Source organism: Lithobates pipiens, unplaced genomic scaffold, assembly GCF_037356315.1.
Source record: "Lithobates pipiens isolate NorthernLeopardFrog02 unplaced genomic scaffold, aLitPip1_a1.2 Scaffold_124, whole genome shotgun sequence".
Classification (NCBI taxonomy): domain Eukaryota; kingdom Metazoa; phylum Chordata; class Amphibia; order Anura; family Ranidae; genus Lithobates; species Lithobates pipiens.
In genome coordinates this window covers 572980-595343 of record NW_027507712.1, presented here as the reverse complement: position 1 = coordinate 595343, position 22364 = coordinate 572980, and the positions used below count along the sequence as shown (strand labels likewise).

General features: G+C 47.8%; 1 protein-coding gene across 1 annotated transcript in view; it reads left to right on the top strand.

Annotated features, from left to right (window-relative positions):
* Positions 1-337: 337 nt before the first annotated feature.
* LOC143973858 (glycine N-methyltransferase-like) overlaps positions 338-22364 on the top strand; it is a 128002-nt gene continuing 105975 nt past the window's right edge. The window contains 2 exon segments of the mRNA XM_077474729.1: positions 338-591; positions 593-675. Of these exon segments, the coding sequence (XP_077330855.1) occupies positions 469-591; positions 593-675 (206 nt within the window). The 5' untranslated portion in view covers positions 338-468.

The following is a 22364-nucleotide window of genomic DNA, read 5'->3' as shown; positions in this document are numbered from 1 at the left end:
CTTCTCTCTCTCCTCTTCTCTCCTCTCTCTCCTCTTCTCTTCTCTCCACTTCTCTCCTCTCCTCTCCTCTCCTCTCCTCTTCTCTCCTCTTCTCTCCCTCTCCTCTTCTCTTCTCTCCACTTCTCTCCTCTCCTCTCCTCTCCCTCTCCTCTCCTCTCCTCTCCTCTCCTCTCCTCTTCTCTTCTCTCCTCTCCTCTCCTCCTCTCCCCTCTCCTCTCCTCTCTTCCTCTATCCCCTCTCTCAGTGACGTGTGAATAGGGAGTGGGGGGTTGGGCCCCTCTGTACACCTTTAGGAAGGCTGTGATTGGTCGGAGGAGGGCGTTCCTCGGGCCTCCAGTGACAGAGCTGGGTACGGTGGGTGTCAGAAAAGTGGCCCTTCCATTGGCTCTGGCAATGCCTGTGCTGCCGGCAGTCTGCTGACTCTCCAGTCCCCGGGATGTTTCATCATCTTCTGCTTGTCAGGTGAGGATGGTGGACGGCGTGTACCGGACTCGCTCCCTAGGAGTGGCTGCCGAGGGTTTGCCGGATCAGTACGCGGACGGGCGAGCGGCTCGTGTCTGGCACTACTACATCGGAGACAAGAGAAGCCGGAACCGATGAATATCGCACCTGGATCATCGCCCTGCTGCAGAAACACGACTGCAAGACGGTGCTGGATGTAGCATGTGGCACAGGGTGAGCAGCAAACACCCTATAATAATGTCCAGGCTGTACACACCGACACCCCAATATCACCCACACCCCAACATTACATTGTCACCGACACCCCAATATCACCCACACCCCAACATTACATTGTCACGACACCCCAATATCACTGACACCCCAATATCACCGACACCCCAACGTGTCACCTGTCATGTGTACATACACCCCCAATATCACCCCCACCCCAACATTACATTGTCACCAACACCCCAATATCACTGACACCCCAACATTACATTGTCACGACACCCCAATATCACGACACCCCAATATCACCGACACCCCAACGTGTCACCTGTCATGTGTACATACACCCCAATATCACCCACACCCCAACATTACATTGTCACCAACACCCCAATATCACTGACACCCCAACATTACATTGTTACCAACACCCCAATATCACTGACACCCCAACATTACATTGTCACCGACACCCCAATATCACCCACACCCCAACATTACATTATCACCGACACCCAAATATCACCGACACCCCAACGTGTCACCTGTCATGTGTACATACACCCCAATATCACCGACACCCCAACATGTCACCTGTCATGTGTACATACACCCCAATATCACCGACACCCCAACATGTCACCTTTCATGTGTACATACACCCCAATATCACCGACACCCCAACATGTCACCTCTCATGTGTACATACACCCCAATATCACCGACACCCCAATATCACCAACACCCCAACATGTCACCTGTCATGTGTGCATACAGATACACCCCAATATCACCGACACCCAAATATCACCGACACCCCAACATGTCACCTGTCATGTGTACATACACCCCAATATCACCGACACCCCAACATGTCACCTGTCATGTGTGCATACACCCCAATATCACCGACACCCCAACATGTCACCTGTCATGTGTGCATACACCCCAATATCACCGACACACCAACATGTCACCTGTCATGTGTACATACACCCCAATATCACCGACACCCCAACATGTCACCTTTCATGTGTACATACACCCCAATATCACCGACACCCCAACATGTCACCTCTCATGTGTACATACACCCCAATATCACCGACACCCCCAATATCACCAACACCCCAACATGTCACCTGTCATGTGTGCACACAGATACACCCCAATATCACCGACACCCAAATATCACCGACACCCCAACATGTCACCTGTCATGTGTACATACACCCCAATATCACCGACACACCAACATGTCACCTGTCATGTGTGCATACACCCCAATATCACCGACACCCCAACATGTCACCTCTCATGTGTACATACACCCCAATATCACCGACACCCCAATATCACCAACACCCCAACATGTCACCTGTCATGTGTGCATACAGATACACCCCAATATCACCGACACCCAAATATCACCGACACCCCAACATGTCACCTGTCATGTGTGCATACACCCCAATATCACCGACACACCAACATGTCACCTGTCATGTGTGCATACACCCCAATATCACCGACACACCAACATGTCACCTGTCATGTGTGCATACACCCCAATATCACCGACACCCCAACATGTCACCTGTCATGTGTACATACACCCCAATATCACCGACACACCAACATGTCACCTGTCATGTGTGCATACACCCCAATATCACCGACACCCCAACATGTCACCTGTCATGTGTGTATACAGATACACCCAATATCACCGACACACCAACATGTCACCTGTCGTGTGTGCATACACCCCAATATCACCGACACACCAACATTACATTGTCACCGACACCCCAATATCACCGACACACCAACATGTCACCTGTCATGTGTGCATACACCCCAATATCACCAACACCCCAACATGTCACCTGTCATGTGTGCATACACCCCAATATCACCGACACACCAACATGTCACCTGTCATGTGTGCATACACCCCAATATCACCGACACCCCAACATGTCACCTGTCATGTGTGCATACACCCCAATATCACCGACACCCCAACATGTCACCTGTCATGTGTGCATACACCCCAATATCACCGACACCCCAACATGTCACCTGTCATGTGTGCATACACCCCAATATCACCGACACCCCAACATGTCACCTGTCATGTGTGCATACACCCCAATATCACCGACACCTCAATGTGTCACCTGTACCTTGTCACTATCACACTTCTCTATTTCCTGCATTGTGTGTTGCACCCCCTGTAAAGGTGCAGGGCTGCTCCTCGCCTCTCTCTTCAGACTTCTGCTGTCACCTGGGATCAGGGTGATTGAACCAGAGACAGTATACAGTATATACAGAGAGTTCAGGTAAAGCATGGAGAAGGTTTTCTGTGTCTGGACTCCTTCTACCCTCCATTGTCTCCAGGTAGCAGAGCTCAGACTAAGCTGGGTATTTCTAGAGGGGTGAGCTCCCCATTACGCCAAGAAGTCCCGAAGATCTCACTGTGTGTTTGGAGACCCCCTCCTTAACCTGACATGAATGGGGCGAGACTACATGTGGTGACCATGCAGGGAATGTAACACACTTTGTGTCCATGTGAATGGGAGGGACTTTATAATTATCAATCAGCTGCTGCACCTGCAGGGTTCTATTGAGGGAAGTGGCAGGGTTTGCACTCCTTTAGACATTATTTTTCCTTTGAGAGTATCTCACCAAAAATGAAAACTTTTGTTGCAGGGGATTCCCAAAATGTGACTTGTGTCTTAGTACAAATCAGTGATCCAATCACACAAGCAGAAAATGACATTTTTGGGGGCGGGGTTTTCTATACCATCTGTGTACAGAGCGCCTCCAGGTGGTCATATTGCATTTTACAAAAAAAAAGTTACCATGGCTGCAGATTGAAAAGGAAAGGTGATTTCTAATAACATTCAATTACAATCTGATCGTGTAGAAGTTGCATATCCTATATTATTTATATATATATATATATTCTTTTGTTATTTTTTTCCCATAAAAGTAGAGCTACCCTTTAAAGTGGTTGTAAACCCTTACAACACTCTTTGACCTACAGGTAAACCTAGATTAAGGCCTAGATTAAGGTTTACCTGTAGGTCCAAGAAATGTCTCCTAAACCTACACGGTTTAGGAGATATTTACCTGAAGACAGCCACCGCTGTCTACGGTGCATGCGCCTTAGATGCAGGCGCACTGAGCGTGGCACCATCAATGGCGAATATGCCGCGCGTGGCGTCTCCCGTGCGCATGCGCACAGGGCACAGCGGTGACTTCGCTGGCTCCTGTGTCAGGTAAGTGACACATAATGGACTACTATGCGATGCGATGTGATGCGATGCATAGTAGTCCATTATGCTTTACCTTTGCAGGGAATGAAAGAGGAAGTAACACTCATCAGGGTTTACTTCCTCTTTAAGTAAATCTTCCATGTCTTGCACCTCCCTATTAATACAAGAGGTCCTCCATCGCCATCTTGTGGTTAGAAAGGGGGAGTACACTGGGCACATCCTTCCCCTGTATACACTGCACTATAGTGGCGTACGGCGTCACTAACGCACTTCTCTCTCAGCATCGCCTGTCACAGTATTCCACAGTCTTGTAGAATCCTCAGGTCATTATTCCCTGCTTTATATATTCCTTTTTCTGTGTTCTAAGCCCAATGAAATCAGCTGGAGGTGAAATGAGGGGCGGTTCACCTCCTATATACATTTTTTTTTATCCTTGTAAATTGATTGTAAAAAAATCCTTCAGTTGTCTATATATATAGTGTGTGTGTGTGTGTGTGTATATATATATATGTATATATATATAATATATATTCTCTCTCTCTATATATCACTGTCCTTTATTGATTTGTAAACTATTGCCTATTTATTACCATAGGGTTAGAGTCCTGTCTATTATATGTAGTAGTGCCCAGATATTTGTAGTCATTTGATCTCAGTATTGGTCCGTGTGACGCTGCTCATAGCTCGGCATATGATGTCTGACCTATCACAGCGTTCTTTGGCCTTGGCCACTCCCCCTCTGTTGGGGTTTTATTGTTAGGATTTTTACCCATCTATAGCTTGATGAAGGAGCGCAGCTGTCACGCCATTGCAGCCTGTACACTTGTGAAACGCGTTGTTTGCCAGTGACGTCGTCTCTCTCTAGTAAGTCAGGGAGGGGTAACATTTCGGAGTCATCCTCAGCAGGGGCACATACTGCAGAAACATCCTCCGGCCGTTCCTCATACTCCTTCAGCACGTTCACATGAAAGGTTCGCTGGATTCTTTCATCTGCACAGCTGGCAATCACATATCACATACCTGGGCTACTACTTCATACGGCTGTGCCCAGGTGCCTGCATCTTGTCGGTCTTCACAGGCTTGAGCACTAAGGCCTTCTGCCCAACCTGGAAGATGCGGCTGTTGAGCCCACCGATCGTAACATCTCTTCTGTCTCCCCTGGGCTGACTAGAGGTTCTCTCTTACCATCAGAGACAGTTGCTCCATGCGGTCCCTGAACATAGGGCACTATGGGGGTCCCCTCCTGCTCTGTCTCTCCCTCCCAGTGTCCTCTAATGAGATCGAGGGGTCCGCGGACCCTTCTCCCATAGAGTAACTTGAAGGGAGAGAAACCAGTAGATTCCTGGGGTACCTTTCTGTACGCAAATAACAGGAGAGGCAGGAATCTCTCCCAGTCTATGCAAGCCTCCGAAAAGGTCCTCAGCATTTGCTTGAGGGTCCAGTTAAAACGTTTGCAGAGACCATTAGTCTGGGGGTGGTAAGGTGAACTCAGCAAGGGCTTAATATTGCACACCCTCCACAACTGCTGGGTGAGCACAGCAATAAACTGGGGTCCCTGGTCAGAGAATCTCCTTAGGGAACCCCACTCTAGTAAATATCTTAATCAGGGCATCAGCTAATGTTTCTGCTTCAATGTTGGGCATAGGCACTGCCTCTGGGTAACGGGTGGCGTAGTCCACCATGGAGAGAATATACTTCCTCCCGAAAGGACTAGACCTGGCCATGGACCCACAATGTCAATGCGGTAAAAGGGATCACCAATAATAGGCATGGACATAAGTCTGGCCTTAGGGTGGTCCCCCGCTTACCTACCTGTTGACATGTGACAAAGGAAGGGAAATTGGGACTTTAAATAAGGTGGTTGACACGTGTAGATCAATGCAGAGAAATTTTATTGTAGAAGTAAGAATTTGTCAATACGTAATGATAATACATTTCGTAACTTATCATATCTGTACATATACATTTATAGTATTATCAGTAGCAAATACATTTCATGTGAAAAAATCATAAGTAAATATTATCATATTTGTACATAAAACTAGTATCATCATGTTCACAAATATATGCAAGGTAAGCACATGGCAATCATATGACATAATCAATTCACATTAACGCTGGCAGCCTAATTCGTAATTAAAAGTGTAACATATCCAGATATTCCTAGTGGGGCACATACCTACATCCATTATAGCCCGACACGTTTCTGTGTAGGAACACTTCATCAGGGGCAGATGTGTAGAGAGTATCTGTAGAAAAGGAAGTGTACAAATTAATTCTAATATTGAAATAAGTACAACAGGACAGGACACAACAATGTCGTCCACCCTGAGTACTTACATGCCAGTAAACATTGGCGGTATGCAGTAGGAACAGAACCGGAGCCGTAGGAGTGGTCCATCCCAGGAGCTGAGGTGATCATATGGTCTGAAACCCCCAGAAGGAGACGAAGACCCCTTATGTCCAAAGTGTAATCAAATAGTAGGGAAAACCAAAATCATTTTTGATGTGACCTGTAATGATGAATAAGGTGACCACGGGTTAGTGAAAAATAATACATGGGGATAAAAGCATGGAGTGTAATTAATAAGGTGAAATAGTGTACAGTGTAAAAACGGTGGTGATATGAACCACCTGAAAATATACTAAAACAAAGTATAAAAAGAAGTCACAATGACCCATATAGTGAAAGGGTAGGGAAGAAAGACCAATGCTAGTAAAGCACTGCCATTGGGTCACATCTGTGTTTGCCTTGTATGCGAGTGCAAAAAGCTTACCGAAGATGAACATGTCATGTGTTTGTGTGGGAAGAGGAAGGGAACTCAGTGAGTGGCCTTATGTCCGTCCAAAGGAGGGGGCATCACCAACGTCACGCTCTCGACAGGTGAGGGGGAGGGGTCCAAGCACATACGACCTCACCGCACGTAATTGATCACCAGATTCCCCGCTGTCGAGCAGATGAAAACAAATCGCGGCCACGCCGCGGTGCCACGGAGTGATGTCACATCAAGCACTTGGGAGTGGCGCTGATGCGTTGTGGACACCCGCCCTCCACCTCAAAGAGAGAGAGAGGGAGAGCGCACAGAACACATCGAACACTTACTCCCGGGAGTAAGACAATGTGTCGCACGTTTTGCGGTACTGTCGCACATCCTGGTAAAAATTGGGCCAGAAGAAATTCTGTGTAATTCTATGGGCTGTGCGATGGGAGCCTAGATGTCCTGCTAGTGGTACATCATGCCTTATTCACAGAATCTCCAGCTGGTACCACCAGTTGTCGTTTCTGCGAAGGGGCTTTACTTCTCGGGGATGGCTTAGGGATCTTATACAGTCTATCCCCCCACCCATTCATAAAGATCCCCATCTATTCCCCTTTCCTGAGTATCTGCTTTAACCCTATACTTGCGTAAGGTTGGGTCCTCCCGGGTTTCCCTCCCAAATGCCTCTGGGGTATCCCAGCCTATGGGAGCCTGATCTAAGGTACATGTTGGGGAAGAAGGTTTTACCTGGGTCTCAGCAGCAAGCGGGCCGGTTCCAACAGCATGGGTCTGGGCACGGGCAGTCACTAGGTTGGCTTCAGCGGGGTCCATCAGGGCGTAAGCAGAAACAAGGGGGGCCAAATCATTCCCCAGTAGTACATCCGCTGGCAAATCCTTCATCACTCCCACATTCATGTGTCCCAAACCAACCCCCCAATCCAGGTGAGCACAGGCAATGGGTAGCCGGAAAACGGTGCCTCCTGCTACCTTTACGGCTACAGTGTCTCCGCTGTGTTGGCTCTCTGGGATGAGGTTCTTCTGTAGTAGGGTCATGTTGGCACCAGTATCACGTAGGCCATTGGCTACTTTTCCATTAACCCGGACAGTCTGCCTGTGTTGCTGCCTGTTGTCCTGGTTAGCTGCTTGTACTGGATCAGCCTCGTGCAGGACGCCCCAATGTTCTTCCTCCTCAACGCAGTGAGCCGCAGGCATGGATGTGCAGAGATTCCCCCTGCCGGCTTTCTCCAGGACTGGGACTGCCTGGCTGGATTCAATGGACAGACTGCTTTTTTGCACCCTACCTGTTTACACCTGAATTACCTGATGGGTTGTGAGTAGTCCTGGGAGTTGAACCTGGGCTGCTGAGAATAAGTGGCCACTGGAGCTGGTGCTGTAGGGTGGTAAGACTGTGGTTGGTAGACGCCAGCTGGAGGGGGTGCCGCTGATTGATAATCCACCCGAGCTGTTGTCTTGACCACAGGGTTATCCAGTTGCGGGCATCTGTGTATTTGTCCGCCAGGCGAGCAGCTTCAGGCAAGGTGAAGAACCACTCTCAGACTTCCGGGGACAGCTTGTCAAAGAAGTGCTCCAGCTTCCCCGGATACTGTGCTTAGCATCCAGCAACCCAGTGGGATGCCGTGCGGTGTAGGCGGCATGCCCACTCAGTATATGAGTCTCCAGTCTGCTTGCTCGTCTCTCGGAACCGCCTTTGGTGTGACGGCATACCTGGCCAAAAGTGCTTCTTTTATCAGCCCATAGTTCATAATCTCCTCATCTCAATTTCCCAGACAAAATGGTAACCCATTCCTCTGTGGGCACCCAGTGTAGGGCACATTGCTGTTCAAAATCGGCAAGGTACCCATAATTCTCCCCTTCTGTTTCGATTACATTTTTAAAAGCAGCAAAATGTACCTTTCTCCTTTCAGTTGGTGCTGCTGTGACTCCTGCAGTACCTTTTTGCTGTAGCCAATTTGCCTCCACAGCTGCTATAACTCGGTCTATGATCTCTGCTGTAGGGTTAGGGACATAATGTGCCAGTCTTATGTTAACAGCCCGATCAAAACTTGCCTCTTCGGGTGTCCTGTTTGTTATGCCTGGGCCTTTCCGTTATGTTGGGTCTTTGGGCTCTATCCATTTAGACTAGTTCTGCGATAATGTCCCTCTTCTTACGGTTGTTGGCCGGTCTGCCCCGGTTCTCCAGTAAGTCCTTGAGGGAAGAGCGCTTTAGCCATTCATACTGTGCTTCCATTGGCCTGTGTCCTCTTGTAGCTGTCCTTCTGGGCTGTGGGAATCATCCCGCTGCTTGCCACCAATTGTAATGACACCCCGAGTATGAAAGGGGTTAAAGCCGTTTAGGACATTCCATTTTCGAACATAAAGGCAGCTACCGAACACTCCAATCAGCCGAACAAGAAACCCATATGAATAATTCCCCCCCCCCCAGTACGTGACGAGGCTCTGTACGGAGGGTCAAACAGGAATCAGACTCTTTATTGAAACTAATGCAGGCTCTTTTTATACACTTGAGAATACTGCAGGCGCCACATGAACAATGACCCAGATCCACCCACAACATCACACAATGGTTACATAACGAGCCCCCAATACACATTATTCTGAGCATCAATACCTCCCCTAGCAGACAACAGGTGAGTTCATTAACACACTTAATATTAGGTGAAGGGAAAACTGCCTCAGACAAGATTAACACAATTTACTTATCCCGACAAAAGCAACATCGTTAAGCAATAGACGGTCAGTCTCTTCCATTGAACTTCCTGGAATGCCCATATTAGGAGTTATACTTCCTGGCCATAGACCTCACAGTGTCCAGGGGAGAAAATCTTCATATTGCTTGAGAGATATTGTTAATGAATATTACTGTCCCATTTGGAGAAATCCAATCATATTCTCAGGGTTCATACTTTTCTTGGTCACCCTGCGCCCAAAAGTGACTCCCGTCACAGGATGTGGATGTAAATTAGCTGTGAGATTGGTGGGAGCAAATTCCTCTAACATCTCTCACTACAGATTGGACAGTCTACCCCACCTGAAATGCAAAGGGGGTGAATGTCCAGAGTATTACCTGTTTTTTTTAAATAACCGTCCATGTTCAGCAACCAAATGAGTGTTGTCTTGTTTTCTGGTTGTTAGCAGTTGGAATATCTGATATCTATATTCAGACTGGGAGGAAGCGGTATATGACGAAAGCACTCAAGCGGAGTGTGGGATGTTCACTACAGCTTGCTTATAGCAATGTAATATACTGCTATTACCAAACATAATGTGTAAACAAAAAAATCCTGATCCCTTCCCCAGAGTAGTACAATGTTACTATGGTAACTGTCACGGCCCGGAGTCAGGCTTAGGGGCCGTTAGCTATAGCAGTGGAGTAGATATTCACACAGGTCACCCTGGCTGCTGACACGGGTTCACCTGAGGTCTTGATGGTGGAGATGGGCTCTTCTGCATGTTAGTACCAGGTTGTGGTCCTCGGGATAGCCCCACCAGGAGGTGAGCAAGCCAGGGTCCATTAGCAAATATAGAAGGTAGGGGTTAAGCAGAAGCGTAGTTGAAAAACGAGACAAATTTCGGTAATGAATAGTTGCAGATTGAGATTCAGCAGGAGCATAGTCGAGGAATAAGCCACATGTCAGTAATGAAAGGTAGCGAAGATATGGTCGGCAGCAGGAGAGACAAGAGCAACATATTGGTTGATGAATGCACAATATTCTGGTGACCAGTAAATGCGGAGACATGGTTTAAATGAGGACGTTCATGGGAGTAGCAAGGAGTTCAAGTTTCAAGGCAAACAAGATTCAAGACAAGTTCATTCAAAGAATTGTCTAAGGAACTGTCCAGCATTCCAGGTGGCTCAGCAAGTAGAGTCACTGCCATAGCAGAGGTCCCAGCTTCAAGTCTAGGTCCTAACAGTATTCCCCTCCTCCCAGGATGTCCCCTTGGACGTCTTAGGGCCAGGTTTCTGAGGAAACCTCTGGTGGAATTTCTTTGTTAATCTAGGGGCATGAACATTCTCTTCTGGCCCATATCCTTCAAATTTGGAACAGATATTGCAATTTGTTCCTGGAGTCAAGAAATTTTTCAACCACAAATTCTTCTTCATCCTCTACCTCAACAGGTAGAGGAGGTAGATGAATTCTTCCAGAAAAAGGATTTTCATGAAACGTTTTGAGTAGCGATACATGAAAAACAGGGTGAATCTTCATAAGGTCAGAAAGTTTTAGGCAAAAAGTGACCAGGATGATTTGAGCAGATCTCTCAAAAAGGTCCCACAAACTTTTGACCCAACATAGTATATGGAACCTGAACCTTCAGATTTTTTTATAGATAACCAAACCTTGTCACCTACGTGAAAGGTGGGAATAGACCTACGATGTCTGTCAGCGGCTTTCTTGTAATATTCCTTTCAATGTATCAGTCAATTTCTACTGGATCTCCTGGAGAAATTAGTGGTTAGAAGTTAGAAATGAGTCTGTTGGTAACAGCAGGAATCAGAGTTGAGATAGGGAGTTCAGGAATAAAAACTGAATGATACCCGGTGTTTACGAAAAATGGGCTTTGGGAAGTGGAGATATATTTAGAGTTATTATAAGCAAACTCTGCCATAGCAAGGTAGTCCACCCAGTCATTCTGAAGGTAACTCATCAAAGGTATTGCTCCAGAGTTTGATTGGTCCTCTCGGTCTGACCATTAGACTGCGGATGAAAAGCCGAGGACAGATTAATTGTCACACCCAAAGCTGAGCAAAAACATCTCCAACATTTTGAGGTAAACTGTACTGTCAGACACCACATCATCAGGAATTCCATGTAGTTTAAGAACTTCTCGAACCATTGCCTCTGCAGTATGTTCAGTAGCAGGTACCCCCTTAACTGGAATAAAATGAGCCATCTTAGTGAGACTGTCAACAACTACCAGGATGGTGGTCATCTCTTTTGAAAGAGGAAAGTTGACTACAAAGTCCATAGAAATTGACCCCTATGGTCTTGATTGAAGTAAGGAGAGCTCCATCCGTGAGCTCCATATGCTGGGGGCTGGGTATCTGATCCACAGATTTCTCCAACACAGCGAGGATTGTCTTGCAAAAGCTTGCTTGGCCTTTTTTCACTAATTAGGTCAACTTCATCTGGTAAGCTGACACCCATTTTTTTAGCACTTTTCGGGTGATATCCATAATGTGGTGAAGGTTTCCCATTGATGGTTCGGAAAAATCGGTCACAAGAATCACATATTGTTTGGGTCACTCGTAAATGTTATTTAATTTTAAGATTTGTACACTGATTTTGATTGATACACCTAGATAGGTAATCACGGTGTAAGTGCTTTATTGGTATTTATTATATGCGATTTGCCAGTTCACAGGTATAACCATTTTATTTTGTGGAGGGCTGGTGCATTCACTTATTCATTGGTAGGGTTTAAATGAATACAGTTTCTGTTTGCTATGAAATGTTGTCTATATTTTATATGATGTGATAGCACATACCTTTGATTGGTTATCACAATATTTTGCACATACCTTTTGATTGGTTATTGGAATACATGTGGATACTGTTAAAGCGGGACTCCGCCGTTTTTTTTTTTTTTTTTTAAAAGCCAGCAGCTACAAATACTGCAGCTGCTGACTTTTAAAATAATGACACTTACCCGCCCAGCGCGCCCGCAATGTCGGCACCCTAAGCCAATCGTCTCTCGGGTGCTGCCGCCGCCATCTTGGTTATGGGAATCAGGAAGTGGAGCCTTGCGGCTTCATTTCCCGGTTCCCTACTGCGCATGCGCGAGTCGCGCTGCGCAATAAGGATGGTCCCCGCTGTCTCTGGGATCCACGTGTTTCCCAGCAGACAGCGGGGGAACTTCGGAAAGGGCCGTAGATTCTGCAGATATCTATGCCGGAAGTGGGTACAGGTACCTGCACCCCCCTCCCCCCTGAAAGGTGCCAATTGTGGCGCTGGAGGGGGGGAGGGTTCCAATGAGTGGAAGCTTCACTTTAGGGTGGAGCTCCGCTTTAAGATTTATATTTTTTATAAGTCAATTATTTTGCACATATATGTATAAATATGATTCGTTTTAACAATTTATGTGGGCGCTGTTAAGATTCACATCTATATGCACTTTACAAGTTAATTATAGTTTACCAGATATCCAACTTAGTTGTAAAACCAGGCAGGCTGGTAGCTTTAAAAAAAAAAGAAAAAAAATTTTTTTTACATTTTTTATTTTATTTTTTTATTTTTTCTTCTTTTTTTGGTTAGACCAATTAGCGTCCCCTACCAACCTCTCCAAATTCTGCACTGGTGATTTTTCACCTAGTTAAGGGGTAGCAGCTTAGGAACCTAGTTTAGAAATTAGGAGGCGCGGGATCTATTTTCTGTTTTCAGTGCTTGAAGTAACCCCAGAGGAGAATATCGGGGTGTCTTATTGCGAGCACAGGTTAGACACAAAGCCACAATTCTTGACATCTTTTTTGTACTCAGGGTTGACCAGCAAGTTTAGAGTCATGAACCAGAACTGATTTAGGTACATAGAGGCAATGCACTTGAGTCCAAAAACCATTAGTGTACTTGAGGTTAATGTCCTTAGGAGGACTATTAAGAAGTGGGTGTTGATAATAAACATCACATTTTTCCAGTGAGAAGTAAATGGTGCAGGTTACATCTGAAAGTATATATCACATTGATTAGGGAAATCTCTATAATGGCGGCAGTCTCCATTAAACTTGAGTGGTAGTGGCATTCGTACATTAGTATCTACGGCGGCACTATCTCGGGCACCAAAGTCCCACAATTGTCTATGCAGATCAAGGATGTCCTTTTGTAGCCCTTTCACTTCAATTTGTAACTCAGCAAAGTTTTCACGGTAGTTATCACCAAATGTCTGCAACTCAGAGATTTGCACCTCGAGAGGAGCCACAGCAGCTGCTACAATGGCTTCCATGTTTTGGGCCAGAAAATTCTGTCACAGTCCGCAGTCAGGCTTGGAGACCGGCAGCTATAGCAGTGGAGCAGATATTCACACGGGTCACCCTGGCCGATGACACGGGTTCACCTGAGGGGCGGGGTCTAAGCACTAACCGGTATTCACCAGAGCTCCTGATGGTGGGGATGGGCTTTGCTGCATGTTAGTACCAGGTCACAGTCTCAGAATAGCCCCACCAGGAGGTGAGCAAGCCAGGGTCCAGGAGCAGATATAGCAGGTAGGGGTCAAGCAGAAGTGTAGTTGAGAAACAAGCCAAATGTCAGTAAGGAATAATTGCTGGTTGGGATTCAGCAGAAGCGTAGTAGAGGAACAAGCCAAATGTCGGGAATGAAAGGTAGTGAAAAAAGGGGAGGAGAAAAAAGTTCATGGTTCAAGACAAGATCATTCAAGAAATTGTCTATGGAGCTGTCCAGAATTCCAGGTGGCGCAGCATGTAGCGTCACCAGCAGACACAGCTGGAGGTCTCGGGTTCATGTCCTAACAGTAGCTTTATATTGCTCTGGTCACAGTTTGTTAATAAAAAAAATGTATTTAAAATTTTCTAAAAAAATTATAATTTTTTTTTCGTACTGTCACCAGTCAGTGTCCCTGATCTCCACCACACCAGTTATATGATGATGCTGTACTGCACCGGGGTCAGTATAATATTATAAGATTTTTTTTCATTTCTTTATTTACAAAAAAATTACAGCTTCAAAAAGCTTGACATGCCTCTTACACGTGATCGGACAACCCGCTGGACTTTGCAGCGGAGGTCCACCGGACTTTTCCGAGCAGACCTGCCCACACACCACCGGACTTTTCCGAGCGGACCTGCCCACACACCACCGGACTTTTTCGAGTGGACCTGCCCACACACCACCGGACTTTTCCGAGCAGACCTGCCCACACACCACCGGACTTTTCCGAGCAGACCTGCCCACACACCACCGGACTTTTCCGAGCAGACCTGCCCACACACCACCGGACTTTTTCAAGTGGACCTGCCCACACACCACCGGACTTTTCCGAGCAGACCTGCCCACACACCACCGGACTTTTCCGAGCAGACCTGCCCACACACCACCGGACTTTTTCGAGTGGACCTGCCCACACACCACCGGACTTTTCCGAGCAGACCTGCCCACACACCACCGGACTTTTCCGAGCAGACCTGCCCACACACCACCGGACTTTTCCGAGCGGACAATCTGCCAGACTATGGCGGGAGTCCGCCAGACTTTTGAAATGAACGGACTTGTCCACACACGGAGAAAAGTCCGTTCATTTTGAACGTGGCTCCAGGTAGATGGGACTAGCGCAGGAAGTGAATGTCGCCGCCTCCATCAGCGAGATTGACACATCTCTAGTCCTGTCACCTGGTATGGACTTAAAGGGGAAGCCCTACGCCCAAAAAAATGGCATGGGTTCCCCCCCCCAAAGTCCATATCAGACCCTTATCCGAGCACGTAGCCTGGCCTGTCAGGAAATGGGGTGGGGACGAGCGAGCGCCTGAGCCGTACCAGGCCGCGTGCCCTGCAGCCCCCCACCCCAAAGCACCTTGTCCCCATGTTAATGAGGGCAAGGGCCTCTTCCCGACAACACTGGCCGTTGGTTGTCGGGGTCTGCGGGTGGGGGGCTTATCGGAATCTGGGAGCCCCCTTTAATAAGGGGGCCCCCAGATACTGGCCCCTGACCCTATGTGAATGAGTATTGGGGTACTATGTACCCCTACCCATTAACCTGGTGAAAAAAAGTGTAAATAAAAAAACACAACACACGTTTTTAAAATAATTTATTGGACAGCTCCGGTGGTCTTCCGTCTTGGGGGGTCTTCTTGCCGGACTCCTCCACTATCTTCTGCTCTTTTACTAGCAGAGGAGCCCGGCTTTCTTCTTCATCGTCGCCGCCGCCATCCTGGGGTCTTGCCCCCCTCTTCGGTTCTTCTTGCTGGGCCTCCGCTGTCTTCTTATAGCTCTTTTACTAGCGGTGGCCCGGTCTTCTGTCGCCGCCGCCTTCTTCTCCCTTGTGACATTGACACAAAGCTCTCTCTGGCCGCAATGACAGGGACGTGTTGTGCGGCGACTTATACCAAGTCCGCTGGATAGTTTGATCGTGTGTACGCGGCATTACTATACCTTAGCCTATTTATTTTCCAAAAATGGGTCATTTGTACTGACCTGGCATTTTTGTGCCTCTAGAAATTAGATCCGCCGTCAGTACATCAGGATTGATCGATTGTCAGGTATATATCCCATCGTTTCTGGATTCTATCATTTTCCTACAGACTAAATAATATACACTGATTTGGGCTATTTTCACCAAAGATATGGATAGGGATACATTTTGGGCTATATTTTATAACAGAAACGAAGAAAAATGTGTTATTTTGTTTCAAAATGTTTTATCAAAAAAGAGAAAAACCCCAGTGGTGATTAAAGTGGTTGTAAACTCTTACAAACCACTTTGACCTACAGGTGAGCCTAGATTAAGGCCTAGATTAAGGCTTACCTGTAGGTCCAAGAAATATCTCCTAAACCTATACAGTTTAGGAGATATTTGCCGGAAGACAGGCGCACTGAGTGCGGCATCGTCAATGACGAAGATGCCACGTGTGTCGGCTCCCGTGCGCATGCGCGGGAGTGACGTCATCGCAGCTTTGCCGAATGACAGCGGCGGAGCTGCGAGACCCCACCAAGAAGATGGATGCGCCGGACTACAGGGGACAGCGGTGACTTCACTGGCTCCTGTGTCAGGTAAGTGACACATAATGGACTACTATGCGATGCGATGCGATGCGATGCATAGTAGTCCATTATGCTTTGCCTTTGCAGGTAATGAAAGAGGAAGTAACACTCATCAGGGTTTACTTCCTCTTTAAATACCACAGAAATAAATCTCTATTTGTGTGAACACAATGATGAAAATGTCATATGGGGACAGTGTTACATGATAGCGTAATTGTCATTCAAAGTGTGACAGCACTGAAAGCTGAGCATTGGCCTGGACAGGAAGGGGGGGGAGCGCCGGGTATTGAAGGGGTTAAGATGTACCCCAAAGTGATATCTGCCCATGGAATGGAGACGTACTCCATGTAGGTACCTTCTTATCCAGAAAGTACCACCAGGAGAATTACTCTGTGTAGGGAACCTGGGGACCTGCTCCATGTCTGTGTTTGCTGATATGGAATGTTTCAGGACTTTCCTCACAATAACAAACACAGCGAAGGTCAGCGACCGGCATGGACACGGGGAGTAAACAGTCCAAAGTCACAAATTGCAGATTTCATGTTTTCCAGTGTGGATTGGCCAAAGCAGAAAATAAATGAATGTTTATGGCAATTGGCTGTCTGTGCTAATAAATGGAACCTTGGAAGAAAGTAAATGTCATGTGAATGAACGGTGAATGAACGCTCGTGTGTGAAAGGAAATACAGGACGAGCCTCCCTCCAGGTCTCTCCACGTCCCTCCAGATCTCTCCAGATCTCTCCAGGTCTCTCCAGGTCCCTCCATGTCCCTCCAGATCTCTCCAGATCTCTCCAGGTCCCTCCAGGTCCATCCAGGTCCCTCCAGGTCTCTCCAGGTCCCTCCAGGTCTCTCCAGGTTTCTCCAGGTCCCTCCAGATCTCTCCAGGTCCCTCCAGATCTCTCCAGATCTCTCCAGGTCCATCCAGGTCCCTCCAGGTCCCTCCAGATCTCTCCAGGTCTCTCCAGATCTCTCCAGGTCCCACCAGGTCCCTCCAGGTCTCTCCAGGTCTCTCCAGGCCTCTCCAGGTCTCTCCAGGCCTCTCCAGGTCCCTCCAGGTCTCTCCAGATCTCTCCAGGTCCCTCCAGATCTCGCCAGGTCCCTCCAGATCTCTCCAGGTCCCTCCAGGTCTCTCCAGATCTCTCCAGGTCTCTCCAGATCTCTCCAGGCCCCTCAAGGTCTCTCCAGGTCCCTCCAGATCTCTCCAGGTCTTTCCAGGTCCCTCCAGGTCTCTCCAGATCTCTCCAGGTCTCTCCAGGTCCCTCCAGATCTCTCCAGGTTCCTCCAGGTCTCTCCAGGTTAGACCAATTAGCGTCCCCTACCAACCTCTCCAAATTCTGCACTGGTGATTTTTCACCTAGTTAAGGGGTAGCAGCTTAGGAACCTAGTTTAGAAATTAGGAGGCGCGGGATCTATTTTCTGTTTTCAGTGCTTGAAGTAACCCCAGAGGAGAATATCGGGGTGTCTTATTGCGAGCACAGGTTAGACACAAAGCCACAATTCTTGACATCTTTTTTGTACTCAGGGTTGACCAGCAAGTTTAGAGTCGTGAACCAGAACTGATTTAGGTACATAGAGGCAATGCACTTGAGTCCAAAAACCATTAGTGTACTTGAGGTTAATGTCCTTAGGAGGACTATTAAGAAGTGGGTGTTGATAATAAACATCACATTTTTCCAGTGAGAAGTAAATGGTGCAGGTTACATCTGAAAGTATATATCACATTGATTAGGGAAACCTCTATAATGGCGGCAGTCTCCATTAAACTTGAGTGGTAGTGGCATTCGTACATTAGTATCTACGGCGGCACTATCTCGGGCACCAAAGTCCCACAATTGTCTATGCAGATCAAGGATGTCCTTTTGTAGCCCTTTCACTTCAATTTGTAACTCAGCAAAGTTTTCACGGTAGTTATCACCAAATGTCTGCAACTCAGAGATTTGCACCTCGAGAGGAGCCACAGCAGCTGCTACAATGGCTTCCATGTTTTGGGCCAGAAAATTCTGTCACAGTCCGCAGTCAGGCTTGGAGGCCGGCAGCTATAGCAGTGGAGCAGATATTCACACGGGTCACCCTGGCCGATGACACGGGTTCACCTGAGGGGCGGGGTCTAAGCACTAACCGGTATTCACCAGAGCTCCTGATGGTGGGGATGGGCTTTGCTGCATGTTAGTACCAGGTCACAGTCTCAGAATAGCCCCACCAGGAGGTGAGCAAGCCAGGGTCCAGGAGCAGATATAGCAGGTAGGGGTCAAGCAGAAGTGTAGTTGAGAAACAAGCCAAATGTCAGTAAGGAATAATTGCTGGTTGGGATTCAGCAGAAGCGTAGTAGAGGAACAAGCCAAATGTCGGGAATGAAAGGTAGTGAAAAAAGGGGAGGAGAAAAAAGTTCATGGTTCAAGACAAGATCATTCAAGAAATTGTCTATGGAGCTGTCCAGAATTCCAGGTGGCGCAGCATGTAGCGTCACCAGCAGACACAGCTGGAGGTCTCGGGTTCATGTCCTAACAGTAGCTTTATATTGCTCTGGTCACAGTTTGTTAATAAAAAAAATTTATTAAAAATTTTCTGAAAAAATTATAATTTTTTTTTCGTACTGTCACCAGTCAGTGTCCCTGATCTCCACCACACCAGTTATATGATGATGCTGTACTGCACCGGGGTCAGTATAATATTATATGATTTTTTTTCATTTCTTTATTTACAAAAAAATTACAGCTTCAAAAAGCTTGACATGCCTCTAATGCCCCGTACACACGAGCGGACTTTTCAACATCCAAAGTCCGAAGGACCGAGTCCGTCAGACTATCCGATCGTGTGTGGGCTGCAACGGACTTTTGATTCGCCAAAGTCTGACGGACTTTAGAAATGAAGCATGCTTCAAATTTTCCCGAAGGAACTCCGCCGGACCCGGTCCCCTTCGAAAACTCCGCTCGTGTGTATGCTACTCCGACGGACTAAAACCGACGCTAGGGCAGCTATTGGCTACTGGCTATGAACTTCCTTATTCGAGTCGGGTCGTACGTCATCACGTTCGAATCCGTCGGAGTTTAGTGTGATCGTGTGTGGCCAAGTCCGTTCGGCCGAAAAGTCTGTCAGAACTCCGGCGGAACTCCGGCGGAACTCCTTTGGAAGTCTGTCGGACATAAGTCCTCTCGTGTGTACGGGGCATTACATGTGATCGGACAACCCGCTGGACTTTGCAGCGGAGGTCCACCGGACTTTTCCGAGCAGACCTGCCCACACACCACCGGACTTTTCCGAGCGGACCTGCCCACACACCACCGGACTTTTTCGAGTGGACCTGCCCACACACCACCGGACTTTTCCGAGCAGACCTGCCCACACACCACCGGACTTTTCCGAGCGGACCTGCCCACACACCACCGGACTTTTTCGAGTGGACCTGCCCACACACCACCGGACTTTTCCGAGCAGACCTGCCCACACACCACCGGACTTTTCCGAGCAGACCTGCCCACACACCACCGGACTTTTCCGAGCGGACATGCCCACACACCACCGGACTTTTCCGAGCGGACCTGCCCACACACCACCGGACTTTTTCAAGGGGACCTGCCCACACACCACCGGACTTTTCCGAGCAGACCTGCCCACACACCACCGGACTTTTTCGAGTGGACCTGCCCACACACCACCGGACTTTTCCGAGCAGACCTGCCCACACACCACCGGACTTTTCCGAGCAGACCTGCCCACACACCACCGGACTTTTCCGAGCAGACCTGCCCACACACCACCGGACTTTTCCGAGCGGACAATCTGCCAGACTATGGCGGGAGTCCGCCAGACTTTTGAAATGAACAGACTTGTCCACACACGGAGAAAAGTCCGTTCATTTTGAACGTGGCTCCAGGTAGATGGGACTAGCGCAGGAAGTGAATGTCGCCGCCTCCATCAGCGAGATTGACACATCTCTAGTCCTGTCACCTGGTATGGACTTAAAGGGGAAGCCCTACGCCAAAAAAAATGGCATGGGTTCCCCCCCCAAAGTCCATATCAGACCCTTATCCGAGCACGTAGCCTGGCCTGTCAGGAAAGGGGGTGGGGACGAGCGAGCGCCTGAGCCGTACCAGGCCGCGTGCCCTGCAGCCCCCCACCCCAAAGCACCTTGTCCCCATGTTAATGAGGACAAGGGCCTCTTCCCGACAACACTGGCCGTTGGTTGTCGGGGTCTGCGGGTGGGGGCTTATCGGAATCTGGGAGCCCCCTTTAATAAGGGGGCCCCCAGATACTGGCCCCTGACCCTATGTGAATGAGTATTGGGGTACTATGTACCCCTACCCATTCACCTGGTGAAAAAAAGTGTAAATAAAAAAACACAACACACGTTTTTAAAATAATTAATTGGACAGCTCCGGTGGTCTTCCGTCTTGGGGGGTCTTCTTGCCGGACTCCTCCACTATCTTCTGCTCTTTTACTAGCAGAGGAGCCCGGCTTTCTTCTTCATCGTCGCCGCCGCCATCCTGGGGTCTTGCCCCCCTCTTCGGTTCTTCTTGCTGGGCCTCCGCTGTCTTCTTATAGCTCTTTTACTAGCGGTGGCCCGGTCTTCTGTCGCCGCCGCCTTCTTCTCCCTTGTGACATTGACACAAAGCTCTCTCTGGCCGCAATGACAGGGACGTGTTGTGCGGCGACTTATACCAAGTCCGCTGGATAGTTTGATCGTGTGTACGCGGCATTACTATACCTTAGCCTATTTATTTTCCAAAAATGGGTCATTTGTACTGACCTGGCATTTTTGTGCCTCTAGAAATTAGATCCGCCGTCAGTACATCAGGATTGATCGATTGTCAGGTATATATCCCATCGTTTCTGGATTCTATCATTTTCCTACAGACTAAATAATATACACTGATTTGGGCTATTTTCACCAAAGATATGGATAGGGATACATTTTGGGCTATATTTTATAACAGAAACGAAGAAAAATTTGTTATTTTGTTTCAAAATGTTTTATCAAAAAAGAGAAAAACCCCAGTGGTGATTAAAGTGGTTGTAAACTCTTACAAACCACTTTGACCTACAGGTGAGCCTAGATTAAGGCCTAGATTAAGGCTTACCTGTAGGTCCAAGAAATATCTCCTAAACCTATACAGTTTAGGAGATATTTGCCGGAAGACAGGCGCACTGAGTGCGGCATCGTCAATGACGAAGATGCCACGTGTGTCGGCTCCCGTGCGCATGCGCGGGAGTGACGTCATCGCAGCTTTGCCGAATGACAGCGGCGGAGCTGCGAGACCCCACCAAGAAGATGGATGCGCCAGACTACAGGGGACAGCGGTGACTTCACTGGCTCCTGTGTCAGGTAAGTGACACATAATGGACTACTATGCGATGCGATGCGATGCGATGCATAGTAGTCCATTATGCTTTACCTTTGCAGGTAATGAAAGAGGAAGTAACACTCATCAGGGTTTACTTCCTCTTTAAATACCACAGAAATAAATCTCTATTTCTGTGAACACAATGATGAAAATGTCATATGGGGACAGTGTTACATGATAGCGTAATTGTCATTCAAAGTGTGACAGCACTGAAAGCTGAGCATTGGCCTGGACAGGAAGGGGGGGGAGCGCCGGGTATTGAAGGGGTTAAGATGTACCCCAAAGTGATATCTGCCCATGGAATGGAGACGTACTCCATGTAGGTACCTTCTTATCCAGAAAGTACCACCAGGAGAATTACTCTGTGTAGGGAACCTGGGGACCTGCTCCATGTCTGTGTTTGCTGATATGGAATGTTTCAGGACTTTCCTCACAATAACAAACACAGCGAAGGTCAGCGACCAGCATGGACACGGGGAGTAAACAGTCCAAAGTCACAAATTGCAGATTTCATGTTTTCCAGTGTGGATTGGCCAAAGCAGAAAATAAATGAATGTTTATAGCAATTGGCTGTCTGTGCTA